This window comes from Salvelinus namaycush, chromosome 5 (genome assembly GCF_016432855.1).
Source record: "Salvelinus namaycush isolate Seneca chromosome 5, SaNama_1.0, whole genome shotgun sequence".
Classification (NCBI taxonomy): domain Eukaryota; kingdom Metazoa; phylum Chordata; class Actinopteri; order Salmoniformes; family Salmonidae; genus Salvelinus; species Salvelinus namaycush.
The window spans coordinates 10,614,082-10,635,800 of NC_052311.1; the positions used below are offsets into that span (position 1 = coordinate 10,614,082).

Here is a 21,719-nt window from a genome sequence, read left to right on the forward strand (position 1 = left end):
CAACTGATGCTGGATTGCCATGGTAATGTAGAATGTTCATTAAAGTAATGCTAACTGATGTGGCACATGCAATGGAATGTATTTTTTGTAATGCCAGTTGAATTGACTCAACAAATCACATCACAGATTGAAGGGTACACTTCTTGCTTTTACTTCCTGGCATGGGTCTAGGTCGAAAACATACAGGTTAAGACAACAAGGTCACACATCTGGGACCAGCACCATTGCTAACTAGCATAGCTGGTCCCATTGTTGCAAAGAGTTATAAAATATTATACAACGGGTGGGTCTAATCCCGAATGCTGATTGGTTAAAACCGCATTCCAGCCGGTGTCTATTCCACAAATTACCACCGGCTAAATCTATGACTTAAAATGCCTATTTACTCTTTTCCATCTGACTGCGCAATCCACTGTCTAATCAGCCCAGCCAAGGAATTTATAAACTTGAACTCCACTATAAAAAGCATCTAGACATTATCTCACATTTCTTTTCGACTAACATTTCGTTTTCAACAGCGGAGATTTGTATAATAAACCTATCTGTCTGTCTCTCCGACATTTGCAACATTGTTTCAATATTCAAATTCGATCTCCAGCTGTCCCATAGTAATGAACGTGTCAGGAGTCGGGACGGGACAGGCAGGCAACGTTTTTCAGACAGTCAAAATCAGCAATAAACTGGCATAATTTTTTATGGATATATACAAAGAAATATAAATTGAAAAAAGGTAGAACAAAATGAAGTGCAGCTAGTTTGCAGTCTTTCCAGCTTCAGTTCGAAGTGATTGTGTTAGCTGTGTTGTTGGCTAGCTCCTCTGAACAACAGTGTACTGACGAGGGAGCACATTTTCTATGCCAGGCGAAATCGCGCATCATTAGCCCATTGCTATGGATGTATCCAAATAAATGTCTCTAGAAAACAGCTTAAACAAATGCAAATGCAGCTACTTTGCTGTTATTCTGGCTGCACTTTTTGACGTGACTGTAAATTGGCCGTAGTTGGCTAGCTAGCAGGCAAGGGATAATAAAGTTGCCAGCCAGTATGACAATGGAACATTTAGAACAAACTACTGGGTCACGTCCATAGATACAGAACAAAAAAACTGAATGACTGGGTCTCGTCTCTAGCAACCGAACCGATAGAACGAACGACCAGCCGGCTTGGGTAGCAACCGTAGATTTGTGTCGGGACTATATCTTGTGGAAGGATGAAATAGTATAAATAATTGAATCAACAAAAAAAAAGTAAATCATTATTTAAATATGTTGATAACCCGTTGTATAAAAGTGATAATACCTTCGAAGCCGGTGTTTGGAGGATATATTGGCACGGCGAAACAAAGTACATATGGTGTCTGTGTGTGTTAGGAGAGCCTTAGGGCTCTAATCAATCCGTATCATGGATGTTCAGCGTTATAATTTAAAGGCAACGGTCCCGCGTTAGCGGAGACTGCATTCACGGGCAACGCTGCATATGTCTGCTCAATCAAAAATTACCTTTCAATTTCTATCGCACAATCTGCAACCCCTGAGGGGTTGCCGTGTTGAGGATCAGCATGGCATATGTGTTGTTACCTACCCTTAACACCTGGGGGCAGCCCATCAGGAAATCCAAGATCCAGTTGCAGAGGGAGGTGTTTAGTCCCAAGGTCCTTAGCTTAGTAATGAGCTTTGAGGGAACTATGGTGTTGAACGCTGAGCTGTAGTCAATGAACAGCATTCTCACATAGGTGTTCCTTTTGTCCAGGTGGGAAAGGGCAATGTGGAGTGCAATAGAGATTGCATAATCTGTGGATCTGTTAGGGTGGTATGCAAATTGGAGTGGGTCTAGTGTTTCTGTGGGTCTAGCCTTTCAAATCACTTCATGGCTACAGACGTGAGTGCTAGGGTCGGTAGTCATTTAGGCAGGTTACCTTAGTGTTCTTGGGCACAGGGACTATGGTGGTCTGCTTGAAACAGGTTGGTATTACAGACTCAGACAGGGAGAGATTGAAAATGTCATTGAAGACACTTGCCAGTTGGTCAGCGCATGCTCGGAGTACACGTCCTGGTAATCCGTCTGGCCCTGCGTCCTTGTGAATGTTGACCTGGTGATAGACCATGCCTGAGCTAGGAAGCAGGTGACTGAGTCTGGGACTGGTCTGGGTGTTCTGGACTGACTTTGAATAGATATGAGCAGTTTCAGAGTGTCTCAACCACTGAATATGCTTGGAGGATAAAACGTTGTGACGGAAATAGGGCACATCAGTGATACATGGTGCATTTGATTCATTTACTTAATTAGGTAAATCATTTGAGAACCTGTGAATACCTGTTCTCAATCTGATGAGGAAGCTGATATCTGTGAGCAAACACACACAAACATGGACACACGCACTCACACACCAACACATGGGAAATGCAAGCAGAGTGGCTGTCTGCATCAGCCTAGCCAGACACAGTGGTAAGCCCCACAGACCAACACATATGTGGTTTCCCTTCACTTCCATAGAAAGACAGCAAACTCCCTCTTTACTGGTCTGATGTCATAATGGTAGCCAGATCCTCACATGATCTGGGCAGGGCTGAAGATGATAGGCTGGTGTACAGGTATAGTCACAAAGGGGAAAAGTCCCTTTCTGTGACTCATAACTGAACTGTTTTACAGTCAGACTCCTTCCTGGGGCACAGATCTAGCCATATATTCTGAACAGGTCCAACATGTGAGTTTAAAAATAACACATAAGTCTATATATATAGCATGAGACTTGTTTTTTCATTTCCAATACCCACAACACACACTTTTTATTTTATTTAACCCAGCAAGTCAGTTAAGAACACATTCTTATTTACAATGACAGCCTACCCCGGCCAAACCCAGACGACGCTGGGCCTATTGTGCGCCACCCAATGGACTTCCAATCACAGCCAGATGTGATACAGCCTGGATTTGAACCAGGGACTGTAGTGACACCTCTTGTGCTGAGATGCAGTGCCTTAGGCCACTGCGTCACTCAAGAGGGACTATGGAGTTGTTTGCCCAAGAGTTGTTTGGTGAGAAAACATTGACTCTTCCAGATACGCATTCATTTCCCCATGTCTGAAACACTTGTATGAGTGTTGAAAGGGCCCAGGGTGAGAGGGAAACAGGAAGAGGAGAGCAGGAAGGGAAGATCCAAGGTTCAGGGGAAATCCACTTCCTGCCTGGTCAGTGAGTATCAGGCCATGTGATGTGATTCACCTGTGACTCAGCCCAGGTAAGGCTAGTGGCTAGCGAGGGTTTTCCAGTGTATTCCAGAACCTACAGGTGACATACTTATGAAAGGATTCATCAAAAGGGAATCAAGACAACCATTTCCAATATCCAATACGATCATTTTTAGGGGGCTTCCTTTTTAGGCCTAAATTAGGTATCCATAATTCTGTCATCAGTTGAAAATACATTATGAGATCAGAATAATCTTTGTTTAGAACAAAATAAAACAATTTGTTCTAAATATGAGTAATTGTTCATTTTTATTTTCTTGATAACCTAACAATATACCTGTCTAATAGCATTCATTGCACAGAAGACAGAATACTGGATAAAAGAGGTGATATTATCAGTGTTGAGTAGCCAGCCAATGCAACGTCTAGGCATGTTGCGTGAGGCTGATTCAACCCTGTTCAGCAGTTGCTCGCCGTCGCGCTGCTATGGTAACCAAGGAGGCGGTCTCACACGCGATCAAACTCAGCTGACGCAACCAAGGAGTACTATTTAAACACAGTGACAGTTCCAATGACTACAATCAACTGACTTATACATGGAGAGAATAGACAGAAAACGTGTATCACTGAGTGGAGTATTGGAGATAGAGAGACAATCAAAATGGTCTATACCCCGGCTTTGGTCCTCGGACACGGAATTCCGATTGTGTCTGAAGAGGATAACATTGTCGAACTGATGAGAAAGTTTCTCTGTCAAATCACTTCGAGCGACAAAAAATATGTGCGTCGAGGCAGCATTGAAAGTTCTGAATTCATCAAGGCAATAAACTCAAGTAAGTCTGTTCTGAAATCTAAGTATGTATTTCATCAGATGTACTGTACTAAATAATGGCTTTTGATAACCATTCCATTTAATTTTGGTGAATTTATAGGCCTTTTGACAAACTTTGTAGAGGACCATAATGGAAACAACTATTTTTACTTTGTAATCCTCGGCAACTTTGGTATATGTATCTGTTGCCTGGCGTAACATGTCTTTTCCAAGCGGCCACAGTAGCCTGCCGTGATACAATGCAGCTGATGCAGCCAGATAGTTTACTGTAGCCGACAGCTCATGACTATCAGCTGATGATCTGTTCTAAAAGTTACTTGACCTGAGCTCTCTCTCCTAGTTTCAAGTGGCTGATACATTGCCTTATTTTTACGATGAAAATAAATTCCCTATTACAATGTTACTAAGTATGTAATATTCGAAATCTATAGTGCAACGTGTTTAGGACTAATCATCAAAATAACATTTTTAAGATGGTTTGAAATGTAATGTTGCAATGTTCTTGAATAGCCTGAATAACTAAGTAGGTCAAATAGTCTTGGCATATATAGATATACGGCCTAAATATAGCCCCTGCCAAATGTCTGCAATACTAAAGTATAGGCTGTACAACTTCAACTCCTGGTTCATCAGCAATATTGATATCAACACACCATTCTCTTTTCCAGGTCTGGACTCTGAAACGGCTCTCGACTGTGAAGAGAGAATACTCCAGCAGGACATGACCAGGCAGATAGTGCGTTGTCTCTCTGAAGCTAAAGAATCGAGTCTGCGGTGCCGGATACTGCTGCTTCCCCGCCCGCTGACCGCCAACGTTGCCCTGGATGTGGTGCGTTCCTCAGCGGGAGAGCCGTGCGGGCTCCGCGGGGCCTTCATACAGGTCTATTTGGAGACACAACTGGGCCAACAGCTGCAAATGCTGGGCACTATAACACCCGACCCGACTGTCACTCCTACTTTCGAGCTGTCCGTCGTGTTCAAGCTGGACAAAGACTGTTGGCCGCCTCTCAAGCACATATTCGTTACCGACAAGGTGTTGAAACTACGACCCCAGTACCGGCTGGTCAAGAAGAAATTGTATTCCTCCGCGAGCCCTGTCATACATGAGTTCTGCTGAGACAATTTCTTATCAGGAATCAACATGTGGCCTATAATTCTCGACATTCCAGTTAGGAGAAAAAGCTGTTGCACCACTGTCTTTTTTCAGTGAACTAAATATATGTTAGTGTACACTACTGTGTTGGAGAGTTGACATAAATGAACGTTTTGCACTGTAATATCACTGAAGAACAGTCAGTTCAATTGTGAAAAGAGATAATTTTGTAGTGTTTGAAAAGGAAGGACTGGATACCCTATATGTTTTGTACTGCTGAAATTTCAGTTGACATAGAAAAGAGCACAGAATGCATGTTACCTTGCTGGTTATAGCAGGGGGTGAAATATGTTACCAAGTATGGTACAATCTAACTCTGACAGGTTTTATATTTTGTGCACATTTCTGTTCGAAACAATTGCTTGATTGTCTTTTGTAAAACCATGGAAATCTCATGCTTGATGTGGAAGCACCCTGTGTCCGACTGTTGCAGTATTGTTAAACTGAGAAATGTGAATGTTTTTGCACAGTATTCTTTTCAGGGTTTCCATACTCTTTCAATCAAAACAGCTGTCAGAATCACCAATGATTAGTCTATACCCTAAGAACTGAAGGTCTCAACTTAGGTCTGTCAAAGTTACGGACACTTCCATTGTTTTCAATTCTCTTACTTTTAATAAACAGTTGAACAACAAAACATACAAATGGGGGAAGAAAATAAAACTGTACATAAAGTTCAACACTCAGGTACTACTTTTTTGTACTCCCACTAACATACAGTAGACTCATAATTCCTTGCAGGATATTTTACAGTTGGCTACATCCTAAAACACAATGGGGCCCCAAGTCAGTCACTAGTACTGTAGTAGTAAAACTGATTCAGTACTCCAGGGCTGCAGTGTCTGCTGGTTACTTGTGGCAACTGTAAATCTAGTGTACTGGCTTCAAATGCAAATCATAGACTTAAGTTAGTTAAACTGTACACAGGACTGCAGCCCTGCTCGCCATACCGACAGGCAGCGACCCGAAAACTCTGATTAAACTCAAACAACTAACTTCACAGAACAGTAACAACTCCATCAAACATTCTCTGGTTTAAATCGTCCAATCCCTACATCAAGTCTCATTGGCAACCTACTGCCCTTTGACTCCGGTTATTTCTTCATCTTCATGTCTGCTTCAATAGCACAGCGGCGCCCTCTGGTGCCCCCGTCCTGCAGGGAAGAGAGGTTGGGTTAGAGGTGAGTCCGACACCAGGTTAGAAACCCAGCGATGGCTCCTGGTTGGCTTGTTTAAAACAAGATTATCTCTGCTGCCCGCCAGATGAAATGAAGAAAACAAAAGATTAAAACGACAGAAGAAAGAAAAACAATGGACCAGATGAGACATGCAAAGAAAGAAGTTGAAGACAACCACTGGATACATAAAAAAAGGCATATGGCGATAAACAAATGCGCGTACACCCACAACCAGGATGGGTCCACTTAATCAAATACCGAAGGTCAAAAACTTGGTGAGGGATGTGTTTGTTAATATAAGAGGTGAGTGTATGCATTTTGAATGTTTCACTATAGTCAGTGTGATTAGCAAACTTGTGTTTTATGCGTGTGAGATGTGTGTTTTGGTAGTGTGACGTAGATACAGAGTGTGCACTCTGCTTAATCTGGTGAGATTTGACCTTTGACCTGAATACTTACAAAAAGAGAGAGAAGGAAAGCGGGAGAGGCCATTGGGACACTGTCCTGTAGGAGGACAAACAGTTAGTGAGAAAAGAAACACACAAACACACAGTGACATTTACGCCTTGTACACACACACATCCAGAGGAAACAACACAAACAAGTACAGTCAGACAAACAAGACAACACATTCAGACAGTCAAGTGAGAACACAGGAGCCAGTCGAAAATGGAGAGAGGAGACAGTACAGACAGACGGTAGTAACGGAGAGGGGAGAGACAGTAGACAGACGGTAGTAACGGAGAGGAGAGACACAGTAGACAGACGGTAGTAACGGAGAGGAGAGACACAGTAGACAGACGGTAGTAACGGAGAGGAGAGACAGTAGACAGACGGTAGTAACGGAGAGGGGAGAGACAGTAGACAGACGGTAGTAACGGAGAGGGGAGAGACAGTAGACAGACGGTAGTAACGGAGAGGAGAGACACAGTAGACAGACGGTAGTAACGGAGAGGAGAGACACAGACAGACGGTAGTAACGGAGAGGAGAGACAGTAGACAGACGGTAGTAACGGAGAGGGGAGAGACAGTAGACAGACGGTAGAAACGGAGAGGAGAGACACAGAAGACAGACGGTAGAAACGGAGAGGGGAGAGACACAGTAGACAGACGGTAGTAACGGAGAGGAAAGACACAGTAGACAGACGGTAGTAACGGAGAGGAAAGACACAGTAGACAGACGGTAGTAACGGAGAGGAGACACAGTAGACAGACGGTAGTAACGGAGAGGAGAGACACAGTAGACAGACGGTAGTAACGGAGAGGAGAGAGACAGTAGACAGACGGTAGTAACGGAGAGGAGAGAGACAGTAGACAGACGGTAGTAACGGAGAGGAGAGAGACAGTAGACAGACGGTAGTAACGGAGAGGAGAGAGACAGTAGACAGACGGTAGTAACGGAGAGGAGAGAGACAGTAGACAGACGGTAGTAACGGAGAGGAGAAGGACAGTAGACAGACGGTAGTAACGGAGAGGAGAGAGACAGTAGACAGACGGTAGTAACGGAGAGGAGAGAGACAGTAGACAGACGGTAGAAACGGAGAGGAGAGACACAGTAGACAGACGGTAGTAACGGAGAGGAGAGACACAGTAGACAGACGGTAGTAACGGAGAGGAGAGACACAGTAGACAGACGGTAGTAACGGAGAGGAGAGACAGTAGACAGAAGGTAGTAACGGAGAGGAGACAGACGGTAGTAACGGAGAGGGGAGAGACAGTAGACAGACGGTAGTAACGGAGAGGGGAGAGACAGTAGACAGACGGTAGAAACGGAGAGGAGAGACACAGTAGACAGACGGTAGTAACGGAGAGGGGAGAGACAGTAGACAGACGGTAGAAACGGAGAGGAGAGACACAGTAGACAGACGGAAGTAACGGAGAGGAGAGACACAGTAGACAGACGGTAGTAACGGAGAGGGGAGAGACAGTAGACAGACGGTAGTAACGGAGAGGGGAGAGACAGTAGACAGACGGTAAAAACGGAGAGGGGAGAGACAGTAGACAGACGGTAGAAACGGAGAGGAGAGACACAGTAGACAGACGGAAGTAACGGAGAGGAGAGACACAGTAGACAGACGGAAGTAACGGAGAGGGGAGAGACAGTAGACAGACGGTAGTAACGGAGAGGAGAGACACAGTAGACAGACGGTAGTAACGGAGAGGAGAAACACAGAAGACAGACGGTAGTAACGGAGAGGAGAGACACAGTAGACAGACGGTAGTAACGGAGAGGAAAGACAGTAGACAGACGGTAGTAACGGAGAGGAGAGACACAGTAGACAGACGGTAGTAACGGAGAGGAGAGACACAGTAGACAGACGGTAGTAACGGAGAGGAGAGACACAGTAGAGACGGTAGTAACGGAGAGGAGAGACACAGTAGACAGACGGTAGTAACGGAGAGGAGAGACACAGTAGACAGACGGTAGTAACGGAGAGGAGAGACACAGTAGACAGACGGTAGTAACGGAGAGGAGAGACACAGTAGACAGACGGTAGTAACGGAGAGGAGAGACACAGTAGAGACGGTAGTAACGGAGAGGAGAGACACAGTAGACAGACGGTAGTAACGGAGAGGAGAGACACAGTAGACAGACGGTAGTAACGGAGAGGAGAGACACAGTAGACAGACGGTAGTAACGGAGAGGAGAGACACAGTAGACAGACGGTAGTAACGGAGAGGAGAGACACAGTAGACAGACGGTAGTAACGGAAAGGGGAGAGACAGTAGACAGACGGTAGTAACGGAGAGGAGACACAGTAGACAGACGGTAGTAGCGGAGAGGAGAGAGACAGTAGACAGACGGTAGTAACGGAGAGGAGAGAGACAGTAGACAGACGGAAGTAACGGAGAGGGGAGAGACAGTAGACAGACGGTAGAAACGGAGAGGAGAGACACAGTAGACAGACGGAAGTAACGGAGAGGAGAGACACAGTAGACAGACGGAAGTAACGGAGAGGGGAGAGACAGTAGACAGACGGTAGTAACGGAGAGGAGAGACAGTAGACAGACGGTAGTAACGGAGAGGGGAGAGACAGTAGACAGACGGTAGTAACGGAGAGGAGAGACAGTAGACAGACGGTAGTAACGGAGAGGAGAGACACAGTAGACAGACGGTAGTAACGGAGAGGAGAGACACAGTAGACAGACGGTAGTAACGGAGAGGAGAGACACAGTAGACAGACGGTAGTAACGGAGAGGAGAGACACAGTAGACAGACGGTAGTAACGGAGAGGAGAGACACAGTAGAAAGACGGTAGTAACGGAGAGGAGAGACAGTAGACAGACGGTAGTAACGGAGAGGAGACAGACGGTAGTAACGGAGAGGGGAGAGACAGTAGACAGACGGTAGTAACGGAGAGGGGAGAGACAGTAGACAGACGGTAGAAACGGAGAGGAGAGACACAGAAGACAGACGGTAGTAACGGAGAGGAGAGACACAGAAGACAGACGGTAGAAACGGAGAGGAGAAACACAGAAGACAGACGGTAGTAACGGAGAGGAGAGACACAGTAGACAGACGGTAGAAACGGAGAGGAGAGACACAGTAGACAGACGGTAGTAACGGAGAGGGGAGAGACAGTAGACAGACGGTAGTAACGGAGAGGGGAGAGACAGTAGACAGACGGTAGTAACGGAGAGGAGAGACACAGTAGACAGACGGTAGTAACGGAGAGGAGAGACACAGTAGACAGACGGTAGTAACGGAGAGGAGAGACACAGTAGACAGACGGTAGTAACGGAGAGGAGAGACACAGTAGACAGACGGTAGTAACGGAGAGGAGAGACACAGTAGACAGACGGTAGTAACGGAGAGGAGAGACACAGTAGACAGACGGTAGTAACGGAGAGGAGAGACACAGTAGACAGACGGTAGTAACGGAGAGGAGAGACACAGTAGACAGACGGTAGTAACGGAAAGGGGAGAGACAGTAGACAGACGGTAGTAACGGAGAGGAGACACAGTAGACAGACGGTAGTAACGGAGAGGAGAGAGACAGTAGACAGACGGTAGTAACGGAGAGGAGAGACACAGTAGACAGACGGAAGTAACGGAGAGGAGAGACACAGTAGACAGACGGAAGTAACGGAGAGGGGAGAGACAGTAGACAGACGGTAGTAACGGAGAGGGGAGAGACAGTAGACAGACGGTAGTAACGGAGAGGAGAGACACAGTAGACAGACGGTAGTAACGGAGAGGAGAGACACAGTAGACAGACGGTAGTAACGGAGAGGAGAGACACAGTAGACAGACGGTAGTAACGGAGAGGAGAAACACAGAAGACAGACGGTAGTAACGGAGAGGAGAGACACAGTAGACAGACGGTAGTAACGGAGAGGAGAGACACAGTAGACAGACGGTAGTAACGGAGAGGGGAGAGACAGTAGACAGACGGTAGTAACGGAGAGGAGAGAGACAGTAGACAGACGGAAGTAACGGAGAGGGGAGAGACAGTAGACAGACGGTAGTAACGGAGAGGAGAGACAGTAGACAGACGGTAGTAACGGAGAGGAGAGACACAGTAGACAGACGGTAGTAACGGAGAGGAGAGACACAGTAGACAGACGGTAGTAACGGAAAGGAAAGACACAGTAGACAGACGGTAGTAACGGAGAGGAAAGACACAGTAGACAGACGGTAGTAACGGAGAGGAGAGACACAGTAGACAGACGGTAGTAACGGAGAGGAGAGAGACAGTAGACAGACGGTAGTAACGGAGAGGAGAGAGACAGTAGACAGACGGTAGTAACGGAGAGGAGAGAGACAGTAGACAGACGGTAGAAACGGAGAGGAGAGACACAGTAGACAGACGGTAGTAACGGAGAGGAGAGACAGTAGACAGACGGTAGTAACGGAGAGGAGAGAGACAGTAGACAGACGGAAGTAACGGAGAGGAGAGACAGTAGACAGACGGAAGTAACGGAGAGGAGAGACACAGTAGACAGACGGAAGTAACGGAGAGGAGAGACACAGTAGACAGACGGAAGTAACGGAGAGGGGAGAGACAGTAGACAGACGGTAGTAACGGAGAGGGGAGAGACAGTAGACAGACGGTAGTAACGGAGAGGAGAGACACAGTAGACAGACGGTAGTAACGGAGAGGAGAGACACAGTAGACAGACGGTAGTAACGGAGAGGAGAAACACAGAAGACAGACGGTAGTAACGGAGAGGAGAGACACAGTAGACAGACGGTAGTAACGGAGAGGAGAGACACAGTAGACAGACGGTAGTAACGGAGAGGAGAGACACAGTAGACAGACGGTAGTAACGGAGAGGGGAGAGACAGTAGACAGACGGTAGTAACGGAGAGGGGAGAGACAGTAGACAGACGGAAGTAACGGAGAGGGGAGAGACAGTAGACAGACGGTAGAAACGGAGAGGAGAGACACAGTAGACAGACGGAAGTAACGGAGAGGGGAGACACAGTAGACAGACGGAAGTAACGGAGAGGGGAGAGACAGTAGACAGACGGTAGTAACGGAGAGGAGAGACAGTAGACAGACGGTAGTAACGGAGAGGAGAGACACAGTAGACAGACGGTAGTAACGGAGAGGAGAGACACAGTAGACAGACGGTAGTAACGGAGAGGAGAGACACAGTAGACAGACGGTAGTAACGGAGAGGAAAGACACAGTAGACAGACGGTAGTAACGGAGAGGAGAGAGACAGTAGACAGACGGTAGTAACGGAGAGGAGAGAGACAGTAGACAGACGGTAGTAACGGAGAGGAGAGAGACAGTAGACAGACGGTAGTAACGGAGAGGAGAGAGACAGTAGACAGACGGTAGTAACGGAGAGGAGAGAGACAGTAGACAGACGGTAGTAACGGAGAGGAGAGAGACAGTAGACAGACGGTAGAAACGGAGAGGAGAGAGACAGTAGACAGACGGTAGTAACGGAGAGGAGAGACAGTAGACAGACGGTAGTAACGGAGAGGAGAGAGACAGTAGACAGACGGAAGTAACGGAGAGGAGAGACACAGTAGACAGACGGAAGTAACGGAGAGGAGAGACACAGTAGACAGACGGAAGTAACGGAGAGGGGAGAGACAGTAGACAGACGGTAGTAACGGAGAGGGGAGAGACAGTAGACAGACGGTAGTAACGGAGAGGGGAGACACAGTAGACAGACGGTAGTAACGGAGAGGAGAGACACAGTAGACAGACGGTAGTAACGGAGAGGAGAAACACAGAAGACAGACGGTAGTAACGGAGAGGAGAAACACAGAAGACAGACGGTAGTAACGGAGAGGAGAGACACAGTAGACAGACGGTAGTAACGGAGAGGGGAGAGACAGTAGACAGACGGTAGTAACGGAGAGGAGAGAGAGTAGACAGACGGTAGTAACGGAGAGGAGAGACAGTAGACAGACGGTAGAAACGGAGAGGAGAGACACAGTAGACAGACGGAAGTAACGGAGAGGAGAGACACAGTAGACAGACGGAAGTAACGGAGAGGGGAGAGACAGTAGACAGACGGTAGTAACGGAGAGGAGAGACACAGTAGACAGACGGTAGTAACGGAGAGGAGAGACACAGTAGACAGACGGTAGTAACGGAGAGGAGAGACAGTAGACAGACGGTAGTAACGGAGAGGAGAGACACAGTAGACAGACGGTAGTAACGGAGAGGAGAGACACAGTAGACAGACGGTAGTAACGGAAAGGGGAGAGACAGTAGACAGACGGTAGTAACGGAGAGGAGAGAGACAGTAGACAGACGGTAGTAACGGAGAGGAGAGAGACAGTAGACAGACGGTAGTAACGGAGAGGAGAGAGACAGTAGACAGACGGTAGTAACGGAGAGGAGAGAGACAGTAGACAGACGGTAGTAACGGAGAGGAGAGAGACAGTAGACAGACGGTAGTAACGGAGAGGAGAGAGACAGTAGACAGACGGTAGTAACGGAGAGGAGAGAGACAGTAGACAGACGGTAGTAACGGAGAGGAGAGAGACAGTAGACAGACGGTAGTAACGGAGAGGAGAGAGACAGTAGACAGACGGTAGTAACGGAGAGGAGAGAGACAGTAGACAGACGGTAGTAACGGAGAGGAGAGAGACAGTAGACAGACGGTAGTAACGGAGAGGAGAGAGACAGTAGACAGACGGTAGAAACGGAGAGGAGAGACACAGTAGACAGACGGTAGTAACGGAGAGGAGAGACAGTAGACAGACGGTAGTAACGGAGAGGAGACAGACGGTAGTAACGGAGAGGGGAGAGACAGTAGACAGACGGTAGTAACGGAGAGGGGAGACACAGAAGACAGACGGTAGTAACGGAGAGGAGAGACACAGAAGACAGACGGTAGAAACGGAGAGGAGAAACACAGAAGACAGACGGTAGTAACGGAGAGGAGAGACACAGTAGACAGACGGTAGAAACGGAGAGGAGAGACACAGTAGACAGACGGTAGTAACGGAGAGGGGAGAGACAGTAGACAGACGGTAGTAACGGAGAGGAGAGACAGTAGACAGACGGTAGTAACGGAGAGGAGAGACACAGTAGACAGACGGTAGTAACGGAGAGGAGAGACACAGTAGACAGACGGTAGTAACGGAGAGGGGAGAGACAGTAGACAGACGGTAGTAACGGAGAGGAGAGACACAGTAGACAGACGGTAGTAACGGAGAGGAGAGACACAGAAGACAGAAGGTAGTAACGGAGAGGAGAGAGACAGTAGATAGACGGTAGTAACGGAGAGGAAAGACACAGTAGACAGACGGTAGTAACGGAGAGGAAAGACACAGTAGACAGACGGTAGTAACGGAGAGGAGAGAGACAGTAGACAGACGGTAGTAACGGAGAGGAGAGAGACAGTAGACAGACGGTAGTAACGGAGAGGAGAGAGACAGTAGACAGACGGTAGTAACGGAGAGGAGAGAGACAGTAGACAGACGGTAGTAACGGAGAGGAGAGAGACAGTAGACAGACGGTAGTAACGGAGAGGAGAGAGACAGTAGACAGACGGTAGTAACGGAGAGGAGAGAGACAGTAGACAGACGGTAGAAACGGAGAGGAGAGACACAGTAGACAGACGGTAGTAACGGAGAGGAGAGACAGTAGACAGACGGTAGTAACGGAGAGGAGAGAGACAGTAGACAGACGGTAGTAACGGAGAGGAGAGACACAGTAGACAGACGGTAGTAACGGAGAGGAGAAACACAGAAGACAGACGGTAGTAACGGAGAGGAGAGACACAGTAGACAGACGGTAGTAACGGAGAGGAGAGACACAGTAGACAGACGGTAGTAACGGAGAGGGGAGAGACAGTAGACAGACGGTAGTAACGGAGAGGAGAGAGACAGTAGACAGACGGAAGTAACGGAGAGGGGAGAGACAGTAGACAGACGGTAGAAACGGAGAGGAGAGACACAGTAGACAGACGGAAGTAACGGAGAGGGGAGACACAGTAGACAGACGGAAGTAACGGAGAGGGGAGAGACAGTAGACAGACGGTAGTAACGGAGAGGAGAGACAGTAGACAGACGGTAGTAACGGAGAGGAGAGACACAGTAGACAGACGGTAGTAACGGAGAGGAGAGACACAGTAGACAGACGGTAGTAACGGAGAGGAGAGACACAGTAGACAGACGGTAGTAACGGAGAGGAAGACACAGTAGACAGACGGTAGTAACGGAGAGGAGAGAGACAGTAGACAGACGGTAGTAACGGAGAGGAGAGAGACAGTAGACAGACGGTAGTAACGGAGAGGAGAGAGACAGTAGACAGACGGTAGTAACGGAGAGGAGAGAGACAGTAGACAGACGGTAGTAACGGAGAGGGGAGACACAGTAGACAGACGGTAGTAACGGAGAGGAGAGAGACAGTAGACAGACGGTAGAAACGGAGAGGAGAGAGACAGTAGACAGACGGTAGAAACGGAGAGGAGAGAGACAGTAGACAGACGGTAGTAACGGAGAGGAGAGACAGTAGACAGACGGTAGTAACGGAGAGGAGAGAGACAGTAGACAGACGGAAGTAACGGAGAGGAGAGACACAGTAGACAGACGGAAGTAACGGAGAGGAGAGACACAGTAGACAGACGGAAGTAACGGAGAGGGGAGAGACAGTAGACAGACGGTAGTAACGGAGAGGGGAGAGACAGTAGACAGACGGTAGTAACGGAGAGGAGAGACACAGTAGACAGACGGTAGTAACGGAGAGGAGAGACACAGTAGACAGACGGTAGTAACGGAGAGGAGAAACACAGAAGACAGACGGTAGTAACGGAGAGGAGAAACACAGAAGACAGACGGTAGTAACGGAGAGGAGAGACACAGTAGACAGACGGTAGTAACGGAGAGGGGAGAGACAGTAGACAGACGGTAGTAACGGAGAGGAGAGAGACAGTAGACAGACGGTAGTAACGGAGAGGAGAGACAGTAGACAGACGGTAGAAACGGAGAGGAGAGACACAGTAGACAGACGGAAGTAACGGAGAGGAGAGACACAGTAGACAGACGGAAGTAACGGAGAGGGGAGAGACAGTAGACAGACGGTAGTAACGGAGAGGAGAGACACAGTAGACAGACGGTAGTAACGGAGAGGAGAGACACAGTAGACAGACGGTAGTAACGGAGAGGAGAGACAGTAGACAGACGGTAGTAACGGAGAGGAGAGACACAGTAGACAGACGGTAGTAACGGAGAGGAGAGACACAGTAGACAGACGGTAGTAACGGAAAGGGGAGAGACAGTAGACAGACGGTAGTAACGGAGAGGAGAGAGACAGTAGACAGACGGTAGTAACGGAGAGGAGAGAGACAGTAGACAGACGGTAGTAACGGAGAGGAGAGAGACAGTAGACAGACGGTAGTAACGGAGAGGAGAGAGACAGTAGACAGACGGTAGTAACGGAGAGGAGAGAGACAGTAGACAGACGGTAGTAACGGAGAGGAGAGAGACAGTAGACAGACGGTAGTAACGGAGAGGAGACAGACGGTAGTAACGGAGAGGGGAGAGACAGTAGACAGACGGTAGTAACGGAGAGGAGAGACACAGAAGACAGACGGTAGTAACGGAGAGGAGAGACACAGAAGACAGACGGTAGTAACGGAGAGGAGAGACACAGAAGACAGACGGTAGTAACGGAGAGGAGAGACACAGTAGACAGACGGTAGAAACGGAGAGGAGAGACACAGTAGACAGACGGTAGTAACGGAGAGGGGAGAGACAGTAGACAGACGGTAGTAACGGAGAGGAGAGACAGTAGACAGACGGTAGTAACGGAGAGGAGAGACACAGTAGACAGACGGTAGTAACGGAGAGGAGAGACACAGTAGACAGACGGTAGTAACGGAGAGGAGAGACAGTAGACAGACGGTAGTAACGGAGAGGAGAGACACAGCAGACAGACGGTAGTAACGGAGAGGAGAGACACAGCAGACAGACGGTAGTAACGGAGAGGAGAGACAGCAGACAGACGGTAGAAACGGAGAGGAGAGACACAGCAGACAGACGGTAGTAACGGAGAGGGGAGAGACAGTAGACAGACGGTAGTAACGGAGAGGAGAGACAGTAGACAGACGGTAGTAACGGAGAGGAGAGACAGTAGACAGACGGTAGTAACGGAGAGGGGAGAGACAGTAGACAGACGGTAGTAACGGAGAGGGGAGAGACAGTAGACAGACGGTAGAAACGGAGAGGAGAGACACAGTAGACAGACGGAAGTAACGGAGAGGAGAGACACAGTAGACAGACGGAAGTAACGGAGAGGGGAGAGACAGTAGACAGACGGTAGTAACGGAGAGGAGACAGTAGACAGACGGTAGTAAGGGAGAGGGGAGAGACAGTAGACAGACGGTAGTAACGGAGAGGAGAGAGACAGTAGATAGACGGTAGTAACGGAGAGGAGAGAGACAGTAGACAGACGGTAGTAAGGGAGAGGGGAGAGACAGTAGACAGACGGTAGTAACGGAGAGGAGAGAGACAGTAGACAGACGGTAGAAACGGAGAGGAGAGACACAGTAGACAGACGGTAGTAACGGAGAGGGGAGACACAGTAGACAGACGGAAGTAACGGAGAGGAGAGACACAGTAGACAGACGGTAGTAACGGAGAGGAGAGACACAGTAGACAGACGGTAGTAACGGAGAGGAGAGACACAGTAGACAGACGGTAGTAACGGAGAGGAGAGACAGTAGACAGACGGTAGTAACGGAGAGACAGTAGACAGACGGTAGTAACGGAGAGGAGAGACACAGTAGACAGACGGTAGTAACGGAGAGGAGAGACACAGTAGACAGACGGTAGTAACGAGAGAGAGACACAGTAGACAGACGGTAGTAACGGAGAGGAGAGACACAGTAGACAGACGGTAGTAACGGAGAGAGAGACCAGTAGACAGACGGTAGTAACGGAGAGGAGAGACACAGTAGACACGGTAGTAACGGAGAGGAGAGACACAGTAGACAGACGGTAGTAACGGAGAGGAGAGACACAGTAGACAGACGGTAGTAACGGAGAGGAGAGACACAGTAGACAGACGGTAGTAACGGAAAGGGGAGAGACAGTAGACAGACGGTAGTAACGGAGAGGAGACACAGTAGACAGACGGTAGTAACGGAGAGGAGAGAGACAGTAGACAGACGGTAGTAACGGAGAGGAGAGAGACAGTAGGTAACGGAGAGGAGAGACAGTAGACAGACGTAGTAACGGAGAGGAGAGACCAGTAGACAGACGGAAGTAAACGGAGAGGGAGAGACAGTAGACAGACGGAAGTAACGGAGAGGAGAGACACGTAACAACGGTGAAAGTACGGAGAGGAAGACAGTAGACAGACGGTAGTAACGGAGAGGAGAGACATTAGACAGCGGTAGTAACGAGAGGGAGAAACCATAGACGACGGTAAGTACGGAGAGAGAGACCAGTAGACAGACGGTAGTAACGAGAGGAGAGACAGTAGACAGCGGTATACGAGAGGAAACACAGTAGACAGACGGTAGTAACGAGAGGAGAGACACAGTAGACAGACGGTAGTAACGGAGAGAGAGACAGCAGTAATACAGACGGTATTAACGGAGAGGAGAGACACAGTAGACAGACGTAGTAACGAGAGGGAGAGACAGTAGAAAGACGGTAGTAACGAGAGGGGAGAGACAGTTAGACAGACGGAAAACGGAGAGGGGAGAGACAGTAGACAGACGGTAGAAACGGAGAGGAGAGACACAGTAGACGACGGAAGTAACGGAGATAGAGGAGAACACAGTAGACAGACGGAAGTAACGGAGAGGGGAGAGACAGTAGACAGACGTAGTAACGGAGAGAGATGACAGTAGACGACGGTAGTAACGGAGAGGAGAGACACAGTAGACAGAACGGTATAACGGAAGAGGAAGACACAGTAGACAGACGGTAGTAACGGAGAGGAGAGACACGTAACAGACGGTAGTAACGGGAGAGAAAGACCAGTAGACAGACGTGTAACGGAGAGGAGAGAGACAGTAGACAGAACGGTAGTAACGGGAGGAGAGAGACAGTAGACAGACGGTAGTAACGGAGAGGAGAGAGACAGTAGACAGACGGTAGTAACGGAGTAGGAGAGAGACAGTAGACAGACGGTAGTAGCGAGAGGAGAGAACAGTAGACAGACGGTTTAACGAAGGAGAGGACAGTAGACAGACGGTAGTAACGGAGAGGAAGAGACAGTAGACAGACGGTAGTAACGGAGAGGAGAGACAGTAGACAGACGGTAGTAACGGAGAGGAAGAGACAGTAGACAGACGGAATAACGAGAGGAGAGACACAGTAGACAGACGAAGTAACGGAGAGAGAGACACAGTAGACAGACGGTAGTAACGGAGAGGGAGAGACAGTAGGAACGAGACGTAGTAACGGATGAGGGGAGAGACAGTAGACAGACGTAGTAACGGAGAGGGAGACACAGTAGACAGACGGTAGAACGGAGAGGAGAGACACAGTAGACAGACGGTAAGTAAACGAGAGGAGAGAACACAGTAAGACAGACGGTAAGTAACGGAGAGAGAGAACACAGAAGACAGACGGTAGTAACGGGAGAGGAGAGACACAGTAGACAGAGGCGGTAGTAACGAGAGGAGAGACATAGACAGACGTAGTAACGGAAGAAGAGACAGTAGACAGACGGTAGTAACGAGAGAGAACAGTAGACAGACGGTTAAGAACGAGAGGAGAGACACAGTAGACAACGAAGTAACGAAGGAGAGACACAGTAGACAACGGTAAGTACGGAGAGGGGAGAACAGTAGACAGACGGTAGTAACGGAGAGAGAGACACAGTAGACAGACGGTAGTAACGAGAGGAGAGACACAGTAGACAGACGGTAGTAACGAGAGAGAGAACAGTAGACAGACGTAGTAACGGAGAGGAGAGACCAGTAACAGACGGTAGTAACGGAGAGGAGAGACACAGTAACAGACGGTAGTAAAGAGAAGTAAGCAGTAACAGACGGTAGTAACGGAGAGGAGAGAACAGTAGCAGACGGTAGTAACGGAGAGGAGAGAGACAGTAGACAGACGGTAGTAACGGAGAGGAGAGAGACGGTAGACGACGTATAACGGAGAGGAGAGAGACAGTAGACAGACGGTATAAAACGAGAGGAGAGACAGTGAGACAGACGGTAGTAACGGAGAGGAGAGAGACAGTAGACAGACGGTAGTAACGGAGAGGAGAGACAGTAGACAGACGGTAAGTAACGGAGAGGAGAGAGACAGTAGACAGACGTAGTAACGGAGAGGAGAGAACAGTAGAACAGACGGTAGTAACGGAGAGGAGAGAGACAGTAGACAGACGGTAGTAACGAGAGAGAGAGGACAGTAGACAGACGGTAGTAACGGAAGAGGAGAGAGACAGTAGACAGACGGTAGAAACGGAGAGGAGAGACACAGTAGACAGACGGTAGTAACGGAGAGGAAGACAGTAGACAGACGTAAGTAACGGAGGAGGAGACAGCCGGTAGTAACGAGAGGGGAGAGACAGTAGACAGACGTAGTAACGGAGAGGGAGAGACACAGAGAGACGACGGTAGTAACTGAGAGGAGAGACACAGAAAACAGACGTAGAACGAGAGGAGAACACAGAGACAGACGGTAGTAACGGAGAGGAGAGACACGTAGACAGGACGGTAGAAACGGAGAGGGAGAGACACAGTAGACAGACGGTAGTAACGGAGAGTGGAGAGACAGTAGACAGACGGTAGTAAACGGAGAGGAGAGACAGTAGACGACGTAGTAACGGAGAGGAGAGACACAGTAGACAGACGGTAGTAACGGAGAGGAGAGACACAGTAGACAGACGGTAGTAACGGAGAGGGGAGAGACAGTAGACAGACGGTAGTAAACGGAGAGGAGAGACACAGTAGACAGACGGTAGTAACGGAGAGGAGAGACAGAAGACAGAGGTAGAAAAGGAGAGGAGAGAGACAGTAGAAGACGGTAGTAACGGAGAGGAAGAGACACAGTAACAGACGGTAGTAACGGAGAGGGAAAGACCAGTAGACAGACGTAGTAACGGAGAGGAGGAGAGACAGTAGACAGACGGTATAACGGAGAGGAGAGGAGACAGTAGACAGACGGTAGTAACGGAGAGGGAGAGAACAGTAGACAGACGGTAGTAACGGAGAGGAGAGAGACAGTAGACAGACGGTATGAACGGAGAGAGAGAGACGGTAGACAGACGGTGTAAACGAGAGGAGAGAGACAGTAGACAGACGGTAGTAACGGAAGGAGAGAGAGACAGTAGACAGACGGTAGAAAACGAGAGGAGAGACACAGTAGAAGCAGACGGTAGTAACGGAGAGGAGAGACAGTAAAGACAGAACGGTAGTAACGGAGAGGAGAGAGACAAGTAGACAGACGGTAGTAACGGAGAGGAGAAACACAGTAGACAGACGGTAGTACGGAGAGGAAAACACAGAAGACAGACGGTAGTAACGGAGAGGAGAGCACAGTAGACAACGGTAGTAACGGAGAGGAGAGACACAGTAGACAGACGGTAGTAACGGAGAGGAGAACGAAACAGACGGTAGTAACGGAGAGGAGAGAGACAGTAGACAGACGGTAGTAACGGAGAGGGAGAGACAGTAGACAGACTGTAAAACGGAGAGGAGAGACACGTAGACAGACGGAAGTAACGGAGAAGGGGAGACACAGTAGACAGACGGATAGTAACGGAGAGGGGAGAGACAGTAGACAGACGTAGTAACGGAGAGGAACACAGTAGAGACAGACGGTAGTAACGGAGAGGAGAGACACAGTAGACAGACGGTAGTAACGAGAAGGAGAGACACAGTAGACAGACGGTAGTACGGAGAGGAGAGACACAGTAGACGACGACGGATTAACGGAGAGGAGAAGACACGTAGACAGACGGTAGTAACGGAGAGGAGAG

General features: G+C 48.5%; 2 protein-coding genes across 2 annotated transcripts in view; one reads left to right on the forward strand and one right to left on the reverse strand.

The window, feature by feature from the left end:
- Nucleotides 1–3,779: 3,779 nt before the first annotated feature.
- Nucleotides 3,780–5,937, forward strand: LOC120047966 (DNA damage-inducible transcript 4-like protein). Its single transcript, XM_038993601.1, has 2 exons — nt 3,780–4,021; nt 4,689–5,937. Exons 1-2 carry the CDS (start codon nt 3,850–3,852, stop codon nt 5,135–5,137), a joined length of 621 nt encoding a protein of 206 aa, XP_038849529.1. The 5' UTR covers nt 3,780–3,849; the 3' UTR covers nt 5,138–5,937.
- Nucleotides 5,766–21,719, reverse strand: part of LOC120047965 (bromodomain-containing protein 8-like) — a 51,007-nt gene continuing 35,053 nt past the window's right edge. Inside the window, exon 17 of the mRNA XM_038993600.1 lies at nt 5,766–6,327. Coding sequence (XP_038849528.1) covers nt 6,268–6,327 — 60 coding nt within the window. The 3' untranslated portion in view covers nt 5,766–6,267. The remainder of the gene's footprint in view (nt 6,328–21,719) is intronic.